A 22983-nucleotide genomic window follows, 5' to 3' on the forward strand; every position below is an offset into this window, starting at 1 on the left:
TAAGGCTCCCCTGATGCAGGTTTGAGGTCAACAGATTTTTTTCCCTTGGAGGAGGAACCTGTCTCGTAAAAAAAGGCATTTCCTGTTCTCACTAGGGGGCACTAGACCTAATGGGTAATATTTCAATGCACTCGTGTTAAGGGTGGGATACCACACATACATGCCAAATATGAAAAAGATTGAACGTTGTGTCAAGGAACTATAAGTCATTTACTGAATTTGTCATTTTGCCGAAAAAATGGTCGACTTTGGCACCACGCCCAGGTCAGACCCGTGAATGAAAACGCACCATTTTCAAAACTTAAGATTTCATATGTCTCCTGAACAGTCTCACCAATTTTGAAGATGATCCAAGTAACTCCCTCGGCGAAAAGGTCTCAAATGTGCACCCTGTAAATCGATAAAAATTTCATATTTGATCCAAAATAACCGATTTCCTGTTGGGTTTGGAATATGCGTGTAAATGCTTTTTTGGAGCGGTTTTGGACAAGGTATAGACCCCCCAAATTTCATTGCTCTACGCTGACAGACCCTAATGTTATAGGCCAATTTTAAAATTTCAAGGGGGCGCCACTGAGCCATTTTGTTATATTTTTTTGCAACGTTGCAAAATTATCGAAATTTACAATTTTCCGGACGTATGTGCAAATTTTGGTGACTTTTCGTGCATGTTCAGGCCTCCAAATTGGCCGTTTTCATTTGCCCTGAAAAAAAAAAAAAAAAAATAAAATAAAAAAAAAAATAATCCTTTGCAAAACAATAGGGCCTTCGCACGCTTAGTGCTCGGGCCCTAACAAATACAGTACCTATGTACCGTATGTTGAATGTATCCGTCTTGTGTCTTATCTTTTCATTCCAACAATAATTTACAGAAAAATATGGCATATTTTATCGATGGTTTGAATTGCGATAAATTACGATTAATTTTTAAGCTGTAATTAACTCGATTAAAAATTTTAATCCTTTAACAGCACTAGTTTTAATATAACATTACTATAACTTGTACTAACATTTATCTTTTAAGAACTACAAGTCTTTCTATGGATCGCTTTAACAGAATGTTAATAATGTTAATGCCATCTTGTCGATTTATTGTTATAATAAACAAATACAGTGCTTATGTACTGTATGTTGAATGTATATATCCATCTAATGTCTTATCTTTCCATTCCAACAATAATTTACAGTAAAATATGGCATATTTTATAGATGGTTTGAATTGCAATTACGATTAATTTTTAAGCTGTGATTAAGTCAATTAAAAATTTGAATCGTTTGACAGCCCTAAAATGACTATAATATGGCTAATAAGTATTTTCGTCCAAAAGACGAAAATTAAAATGGCTGCCAAAAACAACACTGCTTCCTGTATAACTAAATTTGATTTGATTTTTGAATGTTTTGTTTTTCGTGTATTACAATGATGAGATAATAAACAGCAGGAAACCGCAACAATGTAGAAAAATGAATAATACATGAGATCCAAAGGAAAACGCATGTGTTGACTGCCACACTGACAGGCTGTAAACGTTTTTATTCATGAATTAGAAGCAATGCATTATCTCGTAGCATGTTAGATCTTTGTACAATCTTTATAGGACCAACAGAATAACAGAATTTTTGCACGTCATTTTAATTCCAGTTATGGACAAAGTCATCATGTGTGAAAATCACAGTGTGAAACGTTAGCTGGCTACAAAAAGAGTTGAAATGGGCTAAACTTTTTCTCCCCTGTTGTGAAATGATAGGTGAAGTGCAGTTTTTCGAACCCCAAGAAGGACTAACAAGTGCATGTGTACAATTGGACGTGAGGAATTCCACGGTTGTTATAAGACACTGCGTCCCCGTTACAGAAGGACCGGTTAAGCTTGTTTTTGAAGCCCTCATAATGTCTGGCCAGAACAGCAGAAATAGCATGAAGAAGAAGAAAAGAAAAAGCAGACCAGTGTTCTCTCATGGATGCCTTCATCTATCAGTGCAGAAATACATGGAAATACTGTCCCGGAAAAAGTCAAAAAGGCTGAACAACGAATGCTTTGTCAATGGGACCGAAACTTCACACATTGGCTGAGGTCCGTTCTTTGTTTTGACACTTATTCCACAAGTAAAACCGCAAACATCTTCACACACATCGTACCTACAACGTAGGGTCTGGAGGGCTTCATCTGGGAAAGGTCATCCGCGTCATCGTCCCATCAAGCGTAAATCTGACCGGGACCGCCGGCGTGTTTCTTCTCGGCGGCGAGGCGCTCCTGATTGAGCTGGCGGCCCGTGTTGTCGTTGGACTTGATGATGCCGGCGTAGTCGTGGATGCCCACCTCTAAGTTCTTGGCCTTCAAAGCAGCAGTGTGAAGTTTCTCCAGGAAGTCTGGCATGCCTGTCATGTTGCGACATGATAAAAACTATGAATGGGTTTTATTTTTGGATGTGTACATTGGATGATGCATGTTACGTTTAACATATATACTAATCGTTTTGTACAGAATGATAATATGGTCAAATGCAGGGTTTCCCCTAGGATTTTTTGAAGCGGTGGTAGTGGGCTGCACCTGAGTCGGACAGCCTCACCATGTCGTGCCATGGCGAAATTGTGTCATATCTAAGCCTGTCGCAATATGCAATAACTCCATTTATCGCACGATAAATAAAAATGAAGGCGATAATTTTTCCGCTGCGATTTATCGCCTCGCGTGCACGTGCGTGCGCGCGTGCGGCTGACGTGCTGTTAAAAGTTCGGATTCTCTGTTACCAACTGCGCAAAATGCATCTTCGTTCCAGGTCCGGCAAAAAATAGCACCGGAGCCAATCATTCTCATTATATCCTATTGTTCAACGTATACCGGCCGCGTCCGTGCTCCAGATTGACTCCGGACCATCTCCAGCGTGCCGGTGCTGTTGACGTGTGGGCACTCCCGTCAGGGGTGACATTTCACGTGGGGTGGCTATTTTTTGGCACAACACCGGATATTTACAACGAAGTCCGCCAAAACATTGTTACCAACAACCTCGCTTTGAAAACGGGCATGATGAACATTGAGTGGCAAATTAAGAGCGCTGTGCTTCAAACTCGTCCTGTTTATGAAAGTCGATTGTCATAGGCTGGTGTTGTGTAGTAATGAGCAGACGTGACTTCTGTGGCATTTGATAACTTTTTTAATGCGCACACACACTAGATATCATGAAATAGCAAACTAGATGTGCTACATCCTATGCCATTGGCTACGTGAGCCCAGAGTGATTATGGGACACGTAGTCCATATACTACATCGCTGAATTATAAACCGCTATGACTGAATGGAAGTTAAGAAGACCAAATCAATCAATACCAGTGACTATAAATAATGCTGCAAATATTGTTAATTAAGTACGTGACACAGATGGATTCGGACCACAAATAGGAAGTCTTGCTCATGTAGTAAACCTAGCTGCTAAGAGAGCTGTAGCAATCAACAGTGTGCCCCGCCTCTTTTTACAAACAGTAAAGATTGTTCTCAGCACTTTTATACAAAATTTCTTCAGATCAGTAAGAAGCACATACACTAAAATGCATGTTTATATGATGGCAATTTAATTTTTGCTCGTGAGCAAAAAAAAAAAAAAAAAAAAAAAAAAAAAAAACTAAACAAAAAATACAATTGTTATTTTCTTTTCAGAGCATCAAATGTATTGTATCGAATCGAAAATCGTCTCCCCCATATCGAAAATCGTACCGAACCGCAACTTAACTGTATCGTTGCATTAGAAGCTATGAGGGGAAAAGTTTTCATTTGCCTAAATGCTTAAGTTATTAAGTGCAATTTTATTTATTTTTCTTGAAAAACAGATTTATTTTATTCTGTGTTTCTGTGCAGTATTAATATTGTTATCTTTTACTTAAGAGGCACGGTCTATTGTTTTTAAATGTGATTTCTTAAGAAGTATTTTTGAATTTAAGAGTAAATATTTATTGCGTTTATTGCGTGTACTTGATCTATTAATATACAGTGGGGAGAACAAGTATTTAACACAACACAAGTATCAAATACTTGTTCTCCCCACTGTATACTGTATTCTCACTGTGTTATTGTAAATTGGTTTTTAAAAAATGGGGGGGGGCGCGCAATAATATCGCATATCGCAATAATTTATTAGATAAATTATCGCACACTAAAATTTTTTATCGCGACAGGCCTAGTCATATCATGACAAATGTGATCCCCCCCCCCCCAAGAACTCACAGCTCCCCAGTCCTCGTCTCTTAAGGGGGCAGCACATATTTACGGACATTCCAATACATAATAAATAGGTTGCCACTGAACCCTTCACACTAGGCTGCCGCAAGTTTGAAACGGCCTTTAAAAATAAATAAATAAATAAACATCTCATTTGCAAGGCGTGGTGCCGCGCCACAGTCTTTCATTTGTAGGGGAAACCCTGAAATGTGTATGGAGAAAAAAATTTATACCGTAATTTCCCAAATTTAAGGCACACCCGTGTATAATGCGCACCCCAAATTTACTTGTAAAATCTAGGGAAATTATTGCACCCGTTTATAATGCGCACCTTAAAGTGCCTGTGACACGAAAAAGCATGTTTTTTTCATAATACACGCGGTATTTTATGCCCCTGAATGATATGGACCGCTTGGATGTGTGTGGAAGCAATCGCTATATTTATTTAGTTTTTTTAATCCCGCGCCATGAAAATGAGTGACTTCCGGCTTCGGTCTCGCATTGAGGAGGAGGGCGCTGTGACGTGTACGGTAGAAGACGTCCTCTTCACGCTACAGTGTACTGTTGTGTATGAGGACGAAGGATTCAGCTGATTTTGCGGATTAATACGTTTATTTTTCGCATCACGCCAGCCAAACGGCTGCAGAAAAATCATTCTGTGTGCGGGAGAGGCGTATGCGCCTTTTTGGAGTTTCAAAAGGTTCCCATTCACCGTGGATATTTACTGTGGGACCATTGGACTTACGAGGAAGTGAGTAAACATCTTGTTTTGTATTATGTCAAATACGAATACAGTGATTACAAAGTAAACACTACAAACTTCCTTTAAATGAAGGACTACTTACGTTTGATCATTGATAGGCATGTAAAAAGCTCTCCTAATGCATTAGCAGCAGCACGTTAGCTGCGTTAGCTCCAGGCACCCTCGTCCGGGGAACGAACTGTAAATTGCTCTCCGCCGGGCGGTTTGCCGATCCGTTAAGACATTCGACAACCGGGTCGTCATGTCAAATAATCCAGGATAGCTTTGTGTGATTTTCCGCTTTGAAGACTTTGAAACATCACTCGGTTCGGGTTAGCATGTCGGCTAGCTGTCACTCCTTCTGGTTTGTTTACATTCTCCGAAGCCGGGGAAGGGAAATGACATATGTCCGATTTAGGTGTCATAAAATATCGTTCGGTAGGTGCGACAGTAAAGGTGAAGTCGACAGTTTTGACCATTATGTAGTAATTTTGCCATGTCGTCTTGAATAAATGGATTTTTATTATTTCATATTCCATTTAGCACAAGATTGTTATTTGTCTTGACCATGCCATTTATTTAGCAATTGGGGAAAATACTTGGATAAAAAGAATATCCTGTAAAAATATGGAAGTAAAGAGACAGAAACAATGACATTTTGCCGCTCTCTTCGTCGCGTTTTCCTCATTGTGAATAGTTCCCCCTCGACGGGCTGGCTGGTCCTTCTCAAGCCATTTATATAGCTATTGGGGAAAAATACTTGGATAAAAAGAATATCCTGTAAAAATATGGAAGTAAAGAGACAGAAACAATGACATTTTGCCTTCTCAAACCATTTATATAGCTATTGGGGACAAATACTTGCATAAAAAGAATATCCTGTAAAAATATTGGAGTAGAGAGACTGAAACAATGACATTTTGCGGCTCTCTTCGTCGCGTTTTCCTCGTTCTGAACAATTCCCCCTCAATGGGCTGAATAGTAAAACCGATGAGCCCAGTCTACCGCTGACGTCATCCACCTGTTGGGGACGCTAAAGCCCTATAATGGTAGGCGTGGCTAACCGGCAGATTAAAAGACTAATTTCTCGTCATCTGCGCTTTGCTAAATTGTTGTATATAGTCGAATCGTCTCAAAATATGATTCTAATTCACATAATAATGCCATTTAAGACTTTTTTTCTGGTGTCATATGCTCTTTAATTCTAGCACCAATAAATAGAAGAAATGTCATTTTATGACTGGTGAAACACAGCACAAGCATAGCACATTGGTAATTCAAAACATTACCATACTGACAATATTTACGGTAATAATATGATTTGACAACTTCTCCAACTTACCAGAATCTAGGAGAAAGCAAAACAGATGTGACTTTTCTTTTAAAGGCTGCTGTATAACTTGCTCGTTTCATCATGATGAATAAATGTTTCTTCCATGGATTGATGCGGTAAAATAAAAGAGGTGATTTAGGTCGGAAATCAGAAGAGCGCATCGCTGTTGACCGAAACAAAATTTGTGATGTCACGTACCGTAATGGTCGAAAACGGGTCGCCGCATACGTTTCTTCAACACAACACGTGTCAATAAAAAAAAAATAATCGGTTTATATACATATTATATTACATACATATATATATATATATATATATATATATATATATATATATATATATATATATATATATATATATATATATATATATATTTCTGTCTCCATCCATGTACCCGTTTATAATGCACACCATGATTTTACAAGTTGATTTTGGGGAAAACAAGTGTGCGTTATATTCGGGAAATTATGGTAATTTTTAAAGACTGCATTTACTTTTTTACAACAAATTAGATTCAAATGGTTTCAATTTTCACCGGCCAAGTTTGTTAAAAAGCTATTGCTATGAATTTGAAAAGTTGTTTGAACAACATATTGAATTATATTTAGGGCTGCAGCTATCGATTATTTAAGTCATTGATTATGCTATCAATTAGTTAACTCTAAAAATCGGATTAGGATCATTTAATGCATTGCAGAATAAATTTTAGGAGATGTAAAACAAAGGCTTGCACTTTCAGAAGAGCATTAAATGTGAATACAAAATTAAATTCCTGAGTGTTTATTCAAACTATTCAGAATTTCACTTTCATATCACAAAAGCTATAAATGCATTTTAAAGTAAATTAAAATACCTGAGTTTAGCCTGAAACGATATTAAAAAAATAATTAAAAAATGATCCAAGTACAACAAAGAACAGTCGGCTAACTTGCATAGCAAAATTCCACTAGCTTAAATGCTATAAAATGCTAAAGGGTATTTTTACAATGCTCTTAACTAGGGCTGTCAAAATTAACGCGTTAACGGGCGGTAATTAATTTTTTAAATTAATCACGTTAAAATATTTGACGCAATTAACGCACATGCCCCGCTCAAACAGAATAAAATGACAGCACAGTGTCATGCACACTTGTTACATGTGTTGTTTTGTCTCCCTCTGCTGGCGCTTTGGTGCGACTGATTTTATGGGTTTAAGCACCATGAGCATCGTGTAATTATTGATATCAACAATGGCGAGCTACTATTTTATTTTTTGGTTGAAAATTTTACAAATTTTATTAAAACGAAAACATTAAGAGGGGTTTTAATATAAAATTTCTATAACTTGTACTAACATTTATCTTTTAAGAACTACAAGTCTTTCTATCCATGCATCGTTTTAACAGAATGTTAATGTTAATGCCATCTTGTTGATTTATTGTTATAAATACCAAATACAGTACTAATGTACAGTATGTTGAATGTATATATTAGTCTTGTGTCTTATCTTTCCATTCCAACAATAATTTACAGAAAAATATGGCATATTTTATAGACTGTTTGAAATGCGATTAATTACGATTACCGTAGTCGTCGGACTATAAGGCGCTACTTTTTTCCTTCATTTTGAATCCTGCGGCTTATAGTCCAGTGCGGCTCATTTTTTGATTTATTTCGGTTAAAATGGAACACTTTATTTGACAGCGGTGTCATAAGACTGTCATAAGACCATCATAATTATGACATGACACTGTCATGGGCATTACTGAATGCTTATGTCATTAAGTGTCATCCGGCAAATGATGTCACTAACTCCATTTATGTCCAGCTTGAATTCTTACATCCAAAAGTGAGATAATTTGCCAGATAACACTAAACGACATCTGTTATAAGCATTCATAAATGCTCATGACAGTGTCATATCATAATTATCATTGTCTAATGACAGTCTTATGGCGCCACTGTCAAATATAGTGTTACCGAATACCACAACTAGCAATAATGAAACAACTGGAACAGTAACTGAAGAAATAATTAGAACAGAACATGTATTTTGATAGTTATTTGCATCTGTCGCGCTGCAATGCATGCTAGGAGGCATATTGGACAACAACAGTGTTGACCGCAGGTGGTAGCAAAGGTTGACTGTCTCGCCCAAGGGAGCAGTGATGACCAAATGAAGCTTTGCAACCAAGTGGTTCAAAGCTTCATGGGGGTTTATTTGGTCTTATGGAAGTTGTTTGATTTAGCTGTCAAATGAAGTATTACCGGTTAATATCTTTTGGTGTTAATATCCCATAATACATTGAGGACAGCTGCGGCTTATAGTCCGGTGTGGCTTATCTATGAACAAATGCCGTTTTCATGCCAATTTTTGTGGGTGGCGGCTTATAGTCAGGTGCGCCTTATAGTGCGAAAATTGGGGTAATTAATTTTTAAGCTGTGATTAACTCGATTAAAAATTTTAATCGTTTGACAACCCTACTCTTAACAAATCGTTCATACACATATTCCCACAAAAAAAAATGCTAAATATACTTATAAACCAAATTAAGAATGCATTGGGAAAAAACATTAGCAAAATCGAAAACTTATGCTGGTCTTAACAGGGAGCAGCTGTATTCAGCCGTGTTACATAAGTTATGTCATAATCACTGTTTCCACTAGAGGGCAGTGTATCCACCCAAATCAAAAAAATTAAATGCAAACACTTTCAAAACTAACCATTACAACGCCATTCTAAACCAATCCTCGAAGCAGCAAAATTTTATTCAAATTTTTTCTAAATGAATTACTTGAGTTGATTAGTTTGATTTATTGCATTTGTTTTACATCTCCTAAAATCTACTCTGCAACACATTAAATGTTCCTAATCCATTACTCGATGATTGGAATTAACTAGTTGACACATTAATCGACTACTAAAATAATCGATAGCTGCAGCCAGAGTTTTATCTCTTACTTTTTCCAATGCAGTCTTGAGCAATCACCTCTGATGCACATACAATAACTGCTAATGACCAAAAATAGTCACGTGCTTTACAGGGCTAAAGGTCATAAGTGTCAACTTTTGAATAACTGTCCACTGTAGTGACCACTGAGCCTGAAACGGCTAATGAATGTAAACATTTCATGTCCTTATCAGCAAACAGCCAGCTTCGTAAAAGTACTATACTTTAAAAAATTATAAATAACCGTATTTTTACTTTTTTTTTTTAGCTTAATGTATATCATTTTCCATTAAAATATATCGTAGCTGACTTCCAGAAAGAGGCAGGGTACACCTTAGACTGGTTGCTTGCCAATCACGCCAATAAATGAATGCTATGCATTACGTCTGAAAGCCACTTCCATCATCGACACGTTCGTGAAATGAGAAGCTCACCGCTTGACACCATCCAGCTCACACAGTAACGAGGAAAGGCGGTCTGAGGGTCGTCACTATAGGTCAGCAGGTAGTCAAATCCGTTCTATCAACGACATAATAGTTCCATTTAGAATCTACAGTGGTATGAAAAAGTATCTGAACAGTTTGGAATTTCTCACATTTCTGCATAAAATCAACCTCAAATGTGATCTTATCTGCAGAAGTTTTGGCAAAATATTTTGTGGACTGATGAAACCAAAGTTGAATTGTTTGGCAGTAACACACAACGTCATGTGTGGAGGAAAAATTGAATCATCAACACCTCATCCCCACTGTGAAGCATGGTGGAGGGCGCATCAGGATTTGGGGCTGTTTTGCTACCTCAAGGCCTGGACAACTTGCAATCATTAATGGAAGAATGATTTCAAAAGTTTATCAGGATGTTTTGCAGGAAAACCCGAGGCCGTCTGTCAGGCAGTTGAAGCTAAAAAGAGGATGGATGCTGCAACAAGATCTAAAACACAGAAGTAAACTAACTTCAGAATGGTTTCAGAAGAACAAAATACACATTCTGGAGTGGCCAAATCAAAGTCCAGACTTGAACCTCATTGAGATGCTGTGGCATGACCTAAAGACAGCGATTCATGCCTGACATCCCAGGAATCTGACTGAACTATAGCAATTTTGCAGCGAAGAATGGGCCAAGATTAGTCCTGATCAATGTGCCAGACTGATCTACAGCTACAGGAGGCGTCTGGTTGAAGTTATTGCTGCCAAAGGGGGGCCACAAAATATTAAATGCGATATTCACTTACTTATTCCCCCCCCTTCTGTCATTGTTTGCATACTATCCTCATTAAAATATAAAAACACATAAATGTTTGGGTGGTTTTAATTAAAGCATACACTATTTTTTCATCTGTGTGATTTTGACAAAGATTAGATCACATTTGATGGTGATTTTATGCAGAAATGTGAGAAATTCCAAAAGGTTCAGATACCTTATCATACCAGTGTATGCATTTTAATTGGATTCTCACCTCATCAAAGGACTTATGAGGACGGATGACCATCTTGGATTGATATGAGTGAACCCTCACAAAATCCTGGGACTCTGGAACTCTGGGATGCTGCACGGCGCTATCAAACACGACGACAAAAAAAAAAAAAAAGAATATTACATTTCAATTGAACAGTTATGTAGTTGTAATGGAAATTGAATTTTTATGCCTTGTATTTTCACTTTCAACCATACAAATCTGTCTGTGTTAGAGTACCAGCACAAAATACTAATCAGTGGAAGAGGAAGAACATTTTTTTTAGCGATTGGTCACAAAATTGCCTCATAAGTGTCTAAAAATATGCTTATAAATCACACAAAAATAATTGTTTCCGCTGCCAGGCCTCACCTTGGCAATGGGAACCAACCAGTCCCCAATGTTGAAAGAATGACTGACATGTATGAAATATCATTTTTAAAAAAACCTTACATGGCACTCATTGAACTTCTTGGCCACCATTAACGGCACTAGACGTCCAATACATTTTTGACTGTGAGGGGTGAATGAACGTTCATTAATTTGCCCCTCCCAGTCAAAAAGAATTGGACGTTTTTTGACGAAAATTATTTTAAATTAATCGGCAGAGGTGGGTCGAGCAGCCAAAAGTTTTACTCAAGTAAGAGTAGAGTTCCTTCTAAATAATATTACTCAAATAAAAGTTAAAGTAGTCATCCCAAAAATGTACTTAAGTACAAGAAAAAAGTATTCGGTGAAATGAATACTATAGTCAATAACACTGTGAGTAACTGCTTACAATATCTGATTTTTTATTTTTATTTTTTAAACGATGGTATGTTTTTTTCCACCCCAGCACAACGTGATTTATATATATACAGTCATCTCTCGCTACTTCGCGGTTCGAATTTCGCGCCCTTAGTCTATCGCAGATTTTTTTTTCAGAAAAAAAAAATATTTTTTTTAAATTTGGAGGTGGGGGATTGCTACTTCGTGGTTTTTCACTTATCGCGGTGGCCTCTGGTCCCCATCAACCACAAAAAAACGAGGGATCACTGTACTTGTTATTATAATGTACTATAACCTATTATATAACCATAAGATGCCAGATAAATACACAAAAATCTACAAAAGTGAAACATCAGTAGCCCAAACAGTATGAGTTCCTACCATTAAATGAAAACAATCGCCTCTCCATTCTTCCGTGGTTTATTTGCGACAAAAACTGGGAGGCCGAAATCTGTGATTTCGAGTAATGTTGACTGTATATCAAATAGTTCATTTTTTGCGGTGCATTAAAGACGCCACATGATTGAATAGGCCTGCATAATCATAAGACTTTGACTTTGCCACGTTGGCAAAAATGAAATAAAATAAAATCTAATGTGTACAATAAAGAGAAAATAAGAATATATCTTCACAAATCTTCTCAGGTAAAAGTAAAAAGTATGGCAAGGTAAAACTACTCTTAGAAGTATATTTTTCTCAAAAAGTAAAATATAATAGAGTGAACGTAACGCCTTACTACCAACTTCTGGTAATCGTTGCAGAAATTAAAATACCATCGCAAAATGCATCGCAAAAGTCTGCTTAAAAATGCTAACTTTTTTTTTTTTTTTTTACAACGCTCTAACAAATCGATTTTAACACTTATTCCCACAAAAAACTGCTAAATATACTTATACACCAAATTACGAATGCAAAAAAAACACTAGTTCAAACAACAACTTACCTTATGTTGTTCTTAACTGGTAGCAGGTGGATTTAGCCACGTTAAATGAGTTATGTCAAATTCACTGTTGCCACTAGAGAGCAGTGTATCCACCCAAACCAATAAAACTACAGTGCCTTGCAAAAGTATTCGGCCCCCTTGAACCTTGCAACCTTTCGCCACATTTCAGGCTTCAAACAAAGATATAAAATTTTAATTTTTTGTCAAGAATCGACAACAAGTGGGACACAATCGTGAAGTGGAACAAAATTTATTGGATAATTTAAACTTTTTTAACAAATAAAAAACTGAAAAGTGGGGCGTGCAATATTATTCGGCCCCCTTGCGTTAATACTTTGTAGCGCCACCTTTTGCTCCAATTACAGCTGCAAGTCGCTTGGGGTATGTTTCTATCAGTTTTGCACATCGAGAGACTGACATTCTTGCCCATTCTTCCTTGCAAAACAGCTCGAGCTCAGTGAGGTTGGATGGAGAGTGTTTGTGAACAGCAGTCTTCAGCTCTTTCCACAGATTCTCGATTGGATTCAGGTCTGGACTTTGACTTGGCCATTCTTACACCTGGATACGTTTATTTTTTAACCATTCCATTGTAGATGTGGCTTTATGTTTTGGATCATTGTCCTGTTGGAAGATAAATCTCCGTCCCAGTCTCAGGTCTTCTGCAGATACCAACAGGTTTTCTTCAAGAATGTTCCTGTATTTGGCTGCATCCATATTCCCGTCAATTTTAACCATCTTCCCTGTCCCTGCTGAAGAAAAGCAGGCCCAAACCATGATGCTGCCCCCACCATGTTTGACAGTGGGGATGGTGTGTTCAGGGTGATGAGCTGTATTGCTTTTACGCCAAACATATCGTTTTGCATTGTAGCCAAAAAGTTCAATTTTGGTTTCATCTGACCAGAGCACCTTCTTCCACATGTTTGGTGTGTCTCCCAGGTGGCTTGTGGCAAACTTTAAACAAGACTTTTTATGGATATCTTTGAGAAATGGCTTTCTTCTTGCCACTCTTCCATAAAGGCCAGATTTGTGCAGTGTACGACTGATTGTTGTCCTATGGACAGACTCTCCCACCTCAGCTGTAGATCTCTGCAGTTCATCCAGAGTGATCATGGGCCTCTTGGCTGCATCTCTGATCAGTTTTCTCCTTGTTTGAGAAGAAAGTTTGGAAGGACGGCCGGGTCTTGGTAGATTTGCAGTGGTCTGATGCTCCTTCCATTTCAATATGATGGCTTGCACAGTGCTCCTTGAGATGTTTAAAGCTTGGGAAATCTTTTTGTATCCAAATCCGGCTTTAAACTTCTCCACAACAGTATCTCGGACCTGCCTGGTGTGTTCCTTGGTTTTCATAATGCTCTCTGCACTTTAAACAGAACCCTGAGACTATCACAGAGCAGGTGCATTTATACGGAGACTTGATTACACACAGGTGGATTCTATTTATCATCATCGGTCATTTAGGACAACATTGGATCATTCAGAGATCCTCACTGAACTTCTGGAGTGAGTTTGCTGCACTGAAAGTAAAGGGGCCGAATAATATTGCACGCCCCACTTTTCAGTTTTTTATTTGTTAAAAAAGTTTAAATTATCCAATAAATGTTGTTCCACTTCACGATTGTGTCCCACTTGTTGTTGATTCTTGACAAAAAAATTAAATTTCCTATCTTTATTTTTGAAGCCTGAAATGTGGCGAAAGGTTGCAAGATTCAAGGGGGCCGAATACTTTTGCAAGGCACTGTAAATGCAAAGACTTTCAAAACAAACCATTACAACGCAACTCTAAGTGCACAAATCCTCGAAGCAGCAAAATTTGATTCGACTTTTGTTTCTTAATCGAATTACTTGAGTTTAGTGCTGCAACGATTCATCAATTAACTCGAGTATTGGATTAGGAAAAAAATATTCGAATTAAATTTTGTTGCTTCGAGTATTGGTTTAATTAAAGTGGCGTTCTAATGGTTTATTTTGAAAGTGTTTCCATTTAGTTTTATTGATTAGGGTGGAGACACTGCCCTCTGGTCTGCCTGAATCCAACTGCTCCCAGTTAAGACCAACGTAAGCTAAGTTTTTGTTTGAGCTAATGTTTTTTAATGCATTCATGATTTAATTTATACTAGTAGGGATATTTAGCCGTTCTTTGTGGGAATGTGTGTCTGAACCATTTGTTAAGATCACTGTAAAAAAACAAGAAAAACTTTAGCATTTTATAGCATCTAAGCTAGCTGACTTTTTCTGTGTTAGCCAATTGTTCTTTTGGTGTACATAGTACCTCATTTTTTAAAAATACCGTTTTAGGCTCAGCTTGGGTATTTTAATTTTTCATGTTCCTTATCCAATTACTCGATTATTCGAACTAACTAGTCCATCGATTAATAGACAACTAAAATATTCCATAGCTGCAGCCCTACTCGAGTTATTTGATTAAACTTTGCAGCACTAATTTAAATTATGTTCTTAAGAGCCTGCATTTACAGGTATACCGTCTAGTGCTAATAATAGAACGAACAAGAATTCCCCAATTCCTACCGGGAAACTAGGATCATCAGATTGTTTTCCAAGTCGACCTCATAACGCCGCATATACACGTAGTCTCTGGAGTACATGGGATACTGTGGAAGGAGAATTGACATGATTTTAAACAAACAAAAACTAAACAGCAGCTGTCAATAACACAGTTTTGGAGCAACATGAATTGAAAATGCATGGCACTTTATAACATGCAAAATACGATAACAGAGAGCCAAGTTTAATAAAAGGGAACTAACAGGAAAGTGTGTAGCCCAGTGTATAACTTCAGAACCAGTGTTGACGTCCCGGTCTACCACTTCCAGTTTGATCACCAAAGAATCCCACTTCTTTCTGTACTCTGTATCCAACTGGGGACAAAGACAAAGTAGCGGTCAGTCAAATGCTATTTATATCTGTATAATAGCAACCACAGTCTTAACATTGCCTTTGTGATAAACAAGTTGCGCAAGAGGTGACTCCATAAAAACATGAACCAACAATGGTAAACCATGTTTTACTTTGTATTATATAAGAATAAAGAATAGTCATGTACACGTTTTTGCTGGGATTTGACTTTTGTCAATAGTATTTACTTTACTTATGTATATAATTTACTACGGTATAGTAAAGGATGAGTAGCAGGGCTCCAGACTAACTTTTTGCACTAAGAACAGTGTTTCTACAGGTATCAGCAAATCTCATGTAATGCCTTTTTAAACTAATTTAATGCCCATGGCCTACTGTAGATAGTTTTACACACACAAATTGTAAGTATAGTTGTCCGACAATGTATTTTTAACAGATAACCGATATCCCTACATTGTCACTCTAACACAGATATCAAACTTATACCGATATATGCGGTCGTGGACTTAACATATTATGGCGAATTGTACTGTGATACCCCCACTGGATACTTTAATAATGATAAATTTAACAACTTCAAAGTTTTCCAATCAGCATTCTGTGAAAAATATGAGCAACATCAACTGAAATTGTGGCAAAAGTGCCTATTTTCCATGTAAACATCAGTTATTTGGATCAAGTGCAAGATGCCAAAAGGCCCATAAGGCACTGCCACATCACAGATGGCTCACACGGTACTTTTGGCTCATAATAACAAAGGCACAGAGCTTCAGTACAGTTTATTATCGTGGTGTCAACAATAATAGATCCGGCGATGCATCCCGATGCAGGGCATGGACGATTCGATTCGATGCGGGCAACAAGCCGAATCGATTCAGCGCATTTTAAAATATATAAGTACTTCAAAAATCTTCCCTGCGCAATTCCAGTGATGCAACGGATTTGGTTTCCCCATTAGTATTATTATTCTCATGTTTCATTTTTTACACACCGCATAACTCTGGTCAAGTTTCCCACCAACCTAGGAGAAGCCAAAATGTCTCCAGATGTCTGCTTACAATGTCTTAGGTGCACCAATAATCTTTCTCACTCCCTCTTTCTCCGCTTCAGCCATTGTTATGTTATGTCCTATCTCTTAGAGGTTAGATCTTGTGCCCGAACCCGATAACATTTTGGGCCCGGCCCGAACAGAATGTTAAGCATTCAAGTTTGGGTCTGGTCGGGTCGGGCCGCCGCGCCAGACTAATAAATTATAAAAAAATAAAAAGGGATAAAACCGAGAGCAGGCTCTCTGTATTATGCAGTTGCTTGTGCACGCACATGAACGCCGTGGCCCGCATGTTTTTTTATTTTTATATTAAACTGTCCCAGCGTTAATTGGTTGTGTAAGTGCTTATATAATGATCATAAAAATGTGTAGACTATTTAAACATGAAGAAAACTTGCTTTTTTTTTTTTCTCCCAACTGAGAATTCGTTACGAAAGACACTTTTATTTATGCACACAAAGGCAACAGAAATGTGATCCTTTTGAATCTTCTCTGTGTGTCTGCAAAACCCAAGGTTTTTTTTTTTTATATTAAACTTTCCCAGCGTTATTTCTTTGTGTAAGTGCTTTTATAATGATCATAAAAATATGTAGACTATTTAAACATTAAGAAAACTTGCGTTTTTTTCTGCCAACTCGAAGAAATGAAAATAAATTGCTGCTGCGTTTTTTTTTCGAGTCACTCCAACAAAAAAAACAACAACAAAAAATTTGGGTTTTTCGGGCTGGGCCTGCAAATGTAGTTAATTGATCGGGCTCGGGCCGGGTCGGGCTTCAATACCAGTGGGCCGTGTCGGGTCGGGCTGGATTTTTTAGGCCCGATCTAACCTCTATTGCACATATACAGTATAGTGGGCTAGGCCTACATTTTAGTTTTGTTCTACATTGCAATTTAGTTGGATGTTTTGTTTGCAACTGAAATGATCCCTAAATTGATATTGCGATAAAGATTCTGCTGCACTACAATATTTTCTTTGTCGTTTTCTTTAATATTTACTTGAATATTTTTATTGATGGGTCGTTGTGACCAAAATACAGTGACTGTTATTACTGATTTTGCACAGGAGTTCAGATGTTGCACTGTGTGAAAGGCTGCTACTGTGTGTAAAAAAAAAAGAGAAAGGCCTGGTCTCATTCAAAGCACTAAATAAATGCTGCGAACCGTTTTTTTTTTTTTTTAATATATATATCTGAAAGTATTTTCATTTGACTTCAACCAGGAGTGACACAAGAGCCAATAAAAAGTTGTTTAATGTCTGACCGCTTGTGTTGCCTCATGATTCACGAAAAATATGCTTTGCTTTAGAATTTTAATGCATCCCAGGCTTTAATGCATCACGATGCATTGCCGAATCCAACCGAATCGAATCGTGACCCTCTGAATCGAATCGAATCGTGGCCCTCCAAATCATATTCGAATCGAATCGTGAGGGCAGTGCCGATGCACACCTCTAGTTTATAATTCATTATTTTTCAATCCACAGACTTCATAACCTATTGACATCACACGGGAAACGGGACCGATCCGTAGGGGGCCTATTTTCAAAAACTTCAAATTCAAATATTTTCAAAACCAAAGCTGCTACCGACCTAAAACCAAAACAGGCACCAACCTTAGCCATATACAGTATGGGCATGAGCAGCAGCACCAAAAAATTCAAAGTTGTTCCCTTATAAAATCCCGATTATTTTTTATATAAGTATAACAAAACTTAAAATGATCACAGAATTCTCAGATTTTACACTAGATACACAAAAATCACCAAATGCAGAGATAATCGCCTATATTTTCAGGATCAATAGCAATATTTAACATAGCATATAAGTTTTTGCCCAAAATAGCAATTTACATTTTTTTCCAACAGCTAATAAATCGCTCAATTTTCACATCAGAAAGTTAATACTTGCGGAAAACATGCAAATTCAATTATAAATAATTTATAAATAGATTATTAATAAATTTTATGTGCAATCACAACTTATTATAGAATAGAATAGCCCTTTATTGTCATTATACAGTTGTATAGTTAGTTATATAGTTGTAGTGAATGAGGCTAGCGGCCGCCTGATGTAAACAGAGCTTTTCTAGTGAAAATTCTTCTGAATAAATGCTTAAATCCCCGAATTCTTTATAGATATGGGCATAAAACAGTCTCGATTCTTGGTTAAAAGCAAAGAGACCGTGCAGTTAGCGTTTATTTTACGTAAATATGTCGAAGTACAATGCTACTCTGTTAACGAATTAGACTAGTGGCCGCCTGACGTATACTAGCTTTTCTGGCAAAAATTCTGTTGAATAAATGCTTAAATCCCCGAATTCTTCATAGATATGGACGTAAAACGGTTTCAAATCTAGGTTAAGAGCAAAGAAACCGTGCAGTTAGCGTTTATGTTACACAGTTTTGAAGTCTATGTTCAATCATTTATTGTTCATTTAATTTTTGCACCATGAATGCAAATCTGCTCACATAACAAATCCCAAGTATCTTAGTTTGAGGACATTACTTTGGTTTTTTTTTAACCGACAAGCTAACATAATTTTAATGGCTCAAACATTTTGTTTCATGCTTTTTAAGGCCTGAATTTTTACAATCTATTTCGTGACTTTTAAAGCTTTTTATTTTTATTTATTTTTTTTTTTTAAACCCGTCCTGTTCAGCTGTTTGACACAGCGAATGGAAGTCTAAGTGCCCGGATAGTCTGAACAGTTTTAATGTTTCACATTGAGAGTCTGACATACTCCCATTGTGATCATTCAAAATACCTTTTTATTATGACAAAGCAGCGAACAGGAAGGGATAGAAGAAAAGAAACACAAGAGAAGAAAGAAAAGAAACACATACACAAACAACAACAAGAAATACACTGAACATCTAGACTAATTACTAATATACTGGTGCCATCGTCAGTGAGATGTATTTCTGGTTTACACCATGTGGGGGCCTATTGGCCAGTGAAAGAGGGGGACGGGGGTGGGGGTGTCTATAAGCTAAGTGATTGAAAGGGGTAGCGTGTACACAAATCAGTTCTGTGATCTAGAACCCAGTAATCATGTGAATCTCTTATGAATGTAAGCCCGTTGGCGACCAACCCTACGCCGCCCCATCGCCAATCCCGGCACCAGGACCCCCAACCCGAACATGCCCTACCACATCCAGCAGCACGCGAGACTTTTAATGCTTTTTAATGACCCACAAAACCCCTGAAGAATGCAGTCACCCTAACTGGACTAAATTTGTTGAAAAGACGTATGTGAGTAACAAAATACAGATTTTTACCTCAGCAAATGTACTGCTTGCTTTGGCATAAGTAGATAAAACATTCACTTAAACCATTAATGCATGAATTAGGACTTTTATTTCTTTAATCATTTAACTAATTGGCTGCCATGGAGGGTGCCAATTTTAATTTCATTAAGCTTTTATTAATATTTTATTAATTTAAAAATAAGGTTTTAAAAAATACAATGAATAAAATAATACATCATTAATGTGATTACTGAAACGCTCCCATTTAGGTGAGCCTGAAACCCTGACTAGTATTATTAGTAAGTATTAGTATTATAGTAATAGTCTTATAAGGGATAAAGACAATGTCACAACAGATCGCAAATAAAGACTGACATAATAGAAAGACATTTGCACCTGCACGTTGAAGAACTGCCTTGGTGTCACATCACTATATGAGCCCAACACTGTAATAAAACACAAATAAAAATGTTGACAGCTCAAATTGTCCACATGACAGGCCACTTTTTCCATTGCTAACCTCTGTACTCATAGAGGTGACTGTCAGGAATTGGCCGCTTCCATACTCGGAAGTCCTTCTTCTCCATCACTACTTCCCAGCCGGGTTCCGCGCGACCACTTGCCGTCCCCGCGTTTGCGTTTAGGCTCTTCACAGCCTCGAGAGCCTGCAGCTCTAGCCCGCATCTGCAAATGAACAAATAACGCCGTTGTCAGCCATCTTTTATATCACTTTCTCACTGCTGAGTTAATTTTAGAACTAGAACATATGTGACCTTTGGCCCTTATGTTAGTGACCCCTGGTCTAAGTAAACACAATATGCATGACAAGTAGGTGTGATTGGAATGTTGGTAGTTGTGTGTTACTTCAGTTAAAAAAATAAAGTGCTTCCAAACCTGTGCATTTCCTCATCTTGAATCTTCTCATTGTCCCACATGAAGACCCCCGCAAGGGCCGCGATTAGCTTGCCCGGGGAAGGATGCTTGCTCTGGAACCTACGCCATATGCTTCCCACAAGGGTCCAACGGGTCCTTTCTGAGTATAGGTTGGAGTACAGTTCGGCGATCCGACACGCACGCCGAAGCCTCTGACCAGTGACAAAGCCGCAATGATCCGCGAATATGGACAGTAAGCCCTTGTTGTTATGTCCAGATCTCGTCTCCGCGACGAAGACGCCAACGCGTCGGAGGGTGGACAGGAGCTGACCCGCGGCCCTGCCCAGCCACAGCGGCGAGCCTCGGCCGTCATCCTCCTGCACAACCCGTCGAAATGATCTGACGCCCGGGAGCCGGAGAGACTTAACACCGACTTCGGTGGTGACACGACGGGGCACTGAGTGAAACATGTCGGCTGGTCCACTACGACCGCAACAGAAGATGACCGAATGTCCACCCAAACACTAGTGTAAATAAGTTGCTAGTGGAGCACTAAGCGATTGCACGCATAAAAAGTTTATATGACAGATTTGAACATGCTAATGTCCATTATATCCAATATGATCAGCAAACACGCGACATTTAGCATCGGCTAACCTTAGCGCGACATTTAAACACAAGAACAAGTTGAAGTTGTTCTAAATTAAATAGCCTACTACCTGCACTTGTACGTATTATGAGGACCTTGCGTGAACTGCTAATATCTTGCAACTGCGATAATGTCCAGGAGACGCATTCAGTTGAACACGTTTCGCATCCTTAGCAGTTTATTTGACCTCCTCTCGCTCTCGCTTCGTGGACACGCCCACCCGGAAAACAATTGATTACAACTTTCTAAGGCGCGTGCTGATTGGACAGTAATGAGGTATCGGCGATTGTAATTGGTCGAAAGGGTAGTCAGTCTGAAACGTATTAGCCCGAGTTCCAGCATGGTCGCTTAGTTTTTTTCTTACTCGAGATTTATGTGAAGTTCTGAAATTTCACATTTATTGTCTCATAGTCAAGTTGTAAAGCGCATTTAATGTGTCAAATCACGCATCCGACGCTGTTTTTAATGTTTTATTTTATTTTGTGAATGACAATGTCTGGAAACTGGTCCAGAAGCAAAACGTCATCATTATGCGACTACTCGAAAGTTTTTTTTTGTTTTTTGTTTTTTTAAATTCTATTTTATTTTTATGACCACTCGAAGTCAACGCAACCTTTTATTTGTTGCATAAGAGTAAAATAAAGATAAATTAGAATTATTATAATTATTTACAAATAATCGTTATTATTCTAAAGACATCGCAAATTAATTTACTCTTAAGTACATTTGTACCTCTATATTTAATTTTATTGCATTATAATTATTATTATATGTTTTATAAAAAAAAAAAAAAAAAGGGACGTTATTATAGAAAATGTTCAGATTGTATGCTAATGTGCGGATTCAGATAATGATGGAATTTATATAGAGTATAGTTCTGTTTTTTTATTGAGCAGTACAAAATACACAATAATAACAATACAGAACAACAATTTGACACAATAAATGAACATTATTTTCATTTTTACCCTTCATATTAAGACAGAAATAAATACATAAAATAAAAAATATATATGTTTTAGGGCTGTCAAACGATTAAAATTTTTAATCGAGTTAATTACAGCTTAAAAATTAATTAATAGTGATCAATCGCAACTCAAACCATCTATAAAATATGCCATATTTTTCTGTAAATTATTTTTGGAATGAAAAGATAAGACACAGGACGGATATATACATTCAACATACGGTACATAAGTACGGTATTTGTTTATTATAACAATAAATCACCAAGATGCCACTAACATTATTAACATTCTTTTAAAGCGATCCATGGATCGAAAAACTTGTAGTTCTTAAAAGATAAATGTTAGTACAAGTTATATAATTTTTTTAATTAAAACCCCTCTTAATGTTTTTGTTTTATTAAAATCTGTAAAATTTTCAATCAAAAAATAAACTAGTAGCTCGCCAATGTTGATGTGGTTACACCATGCTCACTCCCCAAACCCATAAAATCATTTGGACCCAAGCGCCAGCAGAGAGCGCCAAACAACAAAAAACAAGTAACAAGCGGACATTACACTGCTGTCATTTTAATCTGAGCGAGGCGTGTGCGTTAATTGCGTCAAAGATTTTAACGTGATTAATTTTTAAAAATTAATTACCGCCCGTTAACGCGATAATTTTGACAGCCCTAATATAAACATATAAAAATGAAACCTAAAGAAATCAATTAAAATCAATAAATACATTTAAGTTATACAGTATATTTCCTTTTTTACATTTTATTTTATTTTTATTAATTAACAAAAACAAAACATACAGATGAATGATCAAGAATACTAACCAAAAACAAACAAACACATATATATCAGGGGGTATAAACATTCCAAACATTGCACATCAGAGAGAAAAAAAAGAATAATGCTGTAATCAATTATTCACAAAAAAGATACAGTATATTTCCATA

General features: G+C 37.3%; 1 protein-coding gene across 1 annotated transcript; it reads right to left on the minus strand.

The window, feature by feature from the left end:
* Positions 1-1329: 1329 nt before the first annotated feature.
* stard7 (StAR related lipid transfer domain containing 7) lies at positions 1330-21284 on the minus strand. Its single transcript, XM_057819871.1, has 8 exons — positions 20444-21284; positions 20070-20233; positions 19946-19995; positions 15146-15256; positions 14907-14989; positions 10673-10772; positions 9651-9735; positions 1330-2377 (listed from the first exon to the last, which is right to left on the minus strand). Exons 1-8 carry the CDS (start codon positions 20890-20892, stop codon positions 2196-2198), a joined length of 1224 nt encoding a protein of 407 aa, XP_057675854.1. The 5' UTR covers positions 20893-21284; the 3' UTR covers positions 1330-2195.
* Positions 21285-22983: the final 1699 nt, after the last annotated feature.

This window comes from Corythoichthys intestinalis, chromosome 17, assembly GCF_030265065.1.
Source record: "Corythoichthys intestinalis isolate RoL2023-P3 chromosome 17, ASM3026506v1, whole genome shotgun sequence".
Taxonomy (NCBI): domain Eukaryota; kingdom Metazoa; phylum Chordata; class Actinopteri; order Syngnathiformes; family Syngnathidae; genus Corythoichthys; species Corythoichthys intestinalis.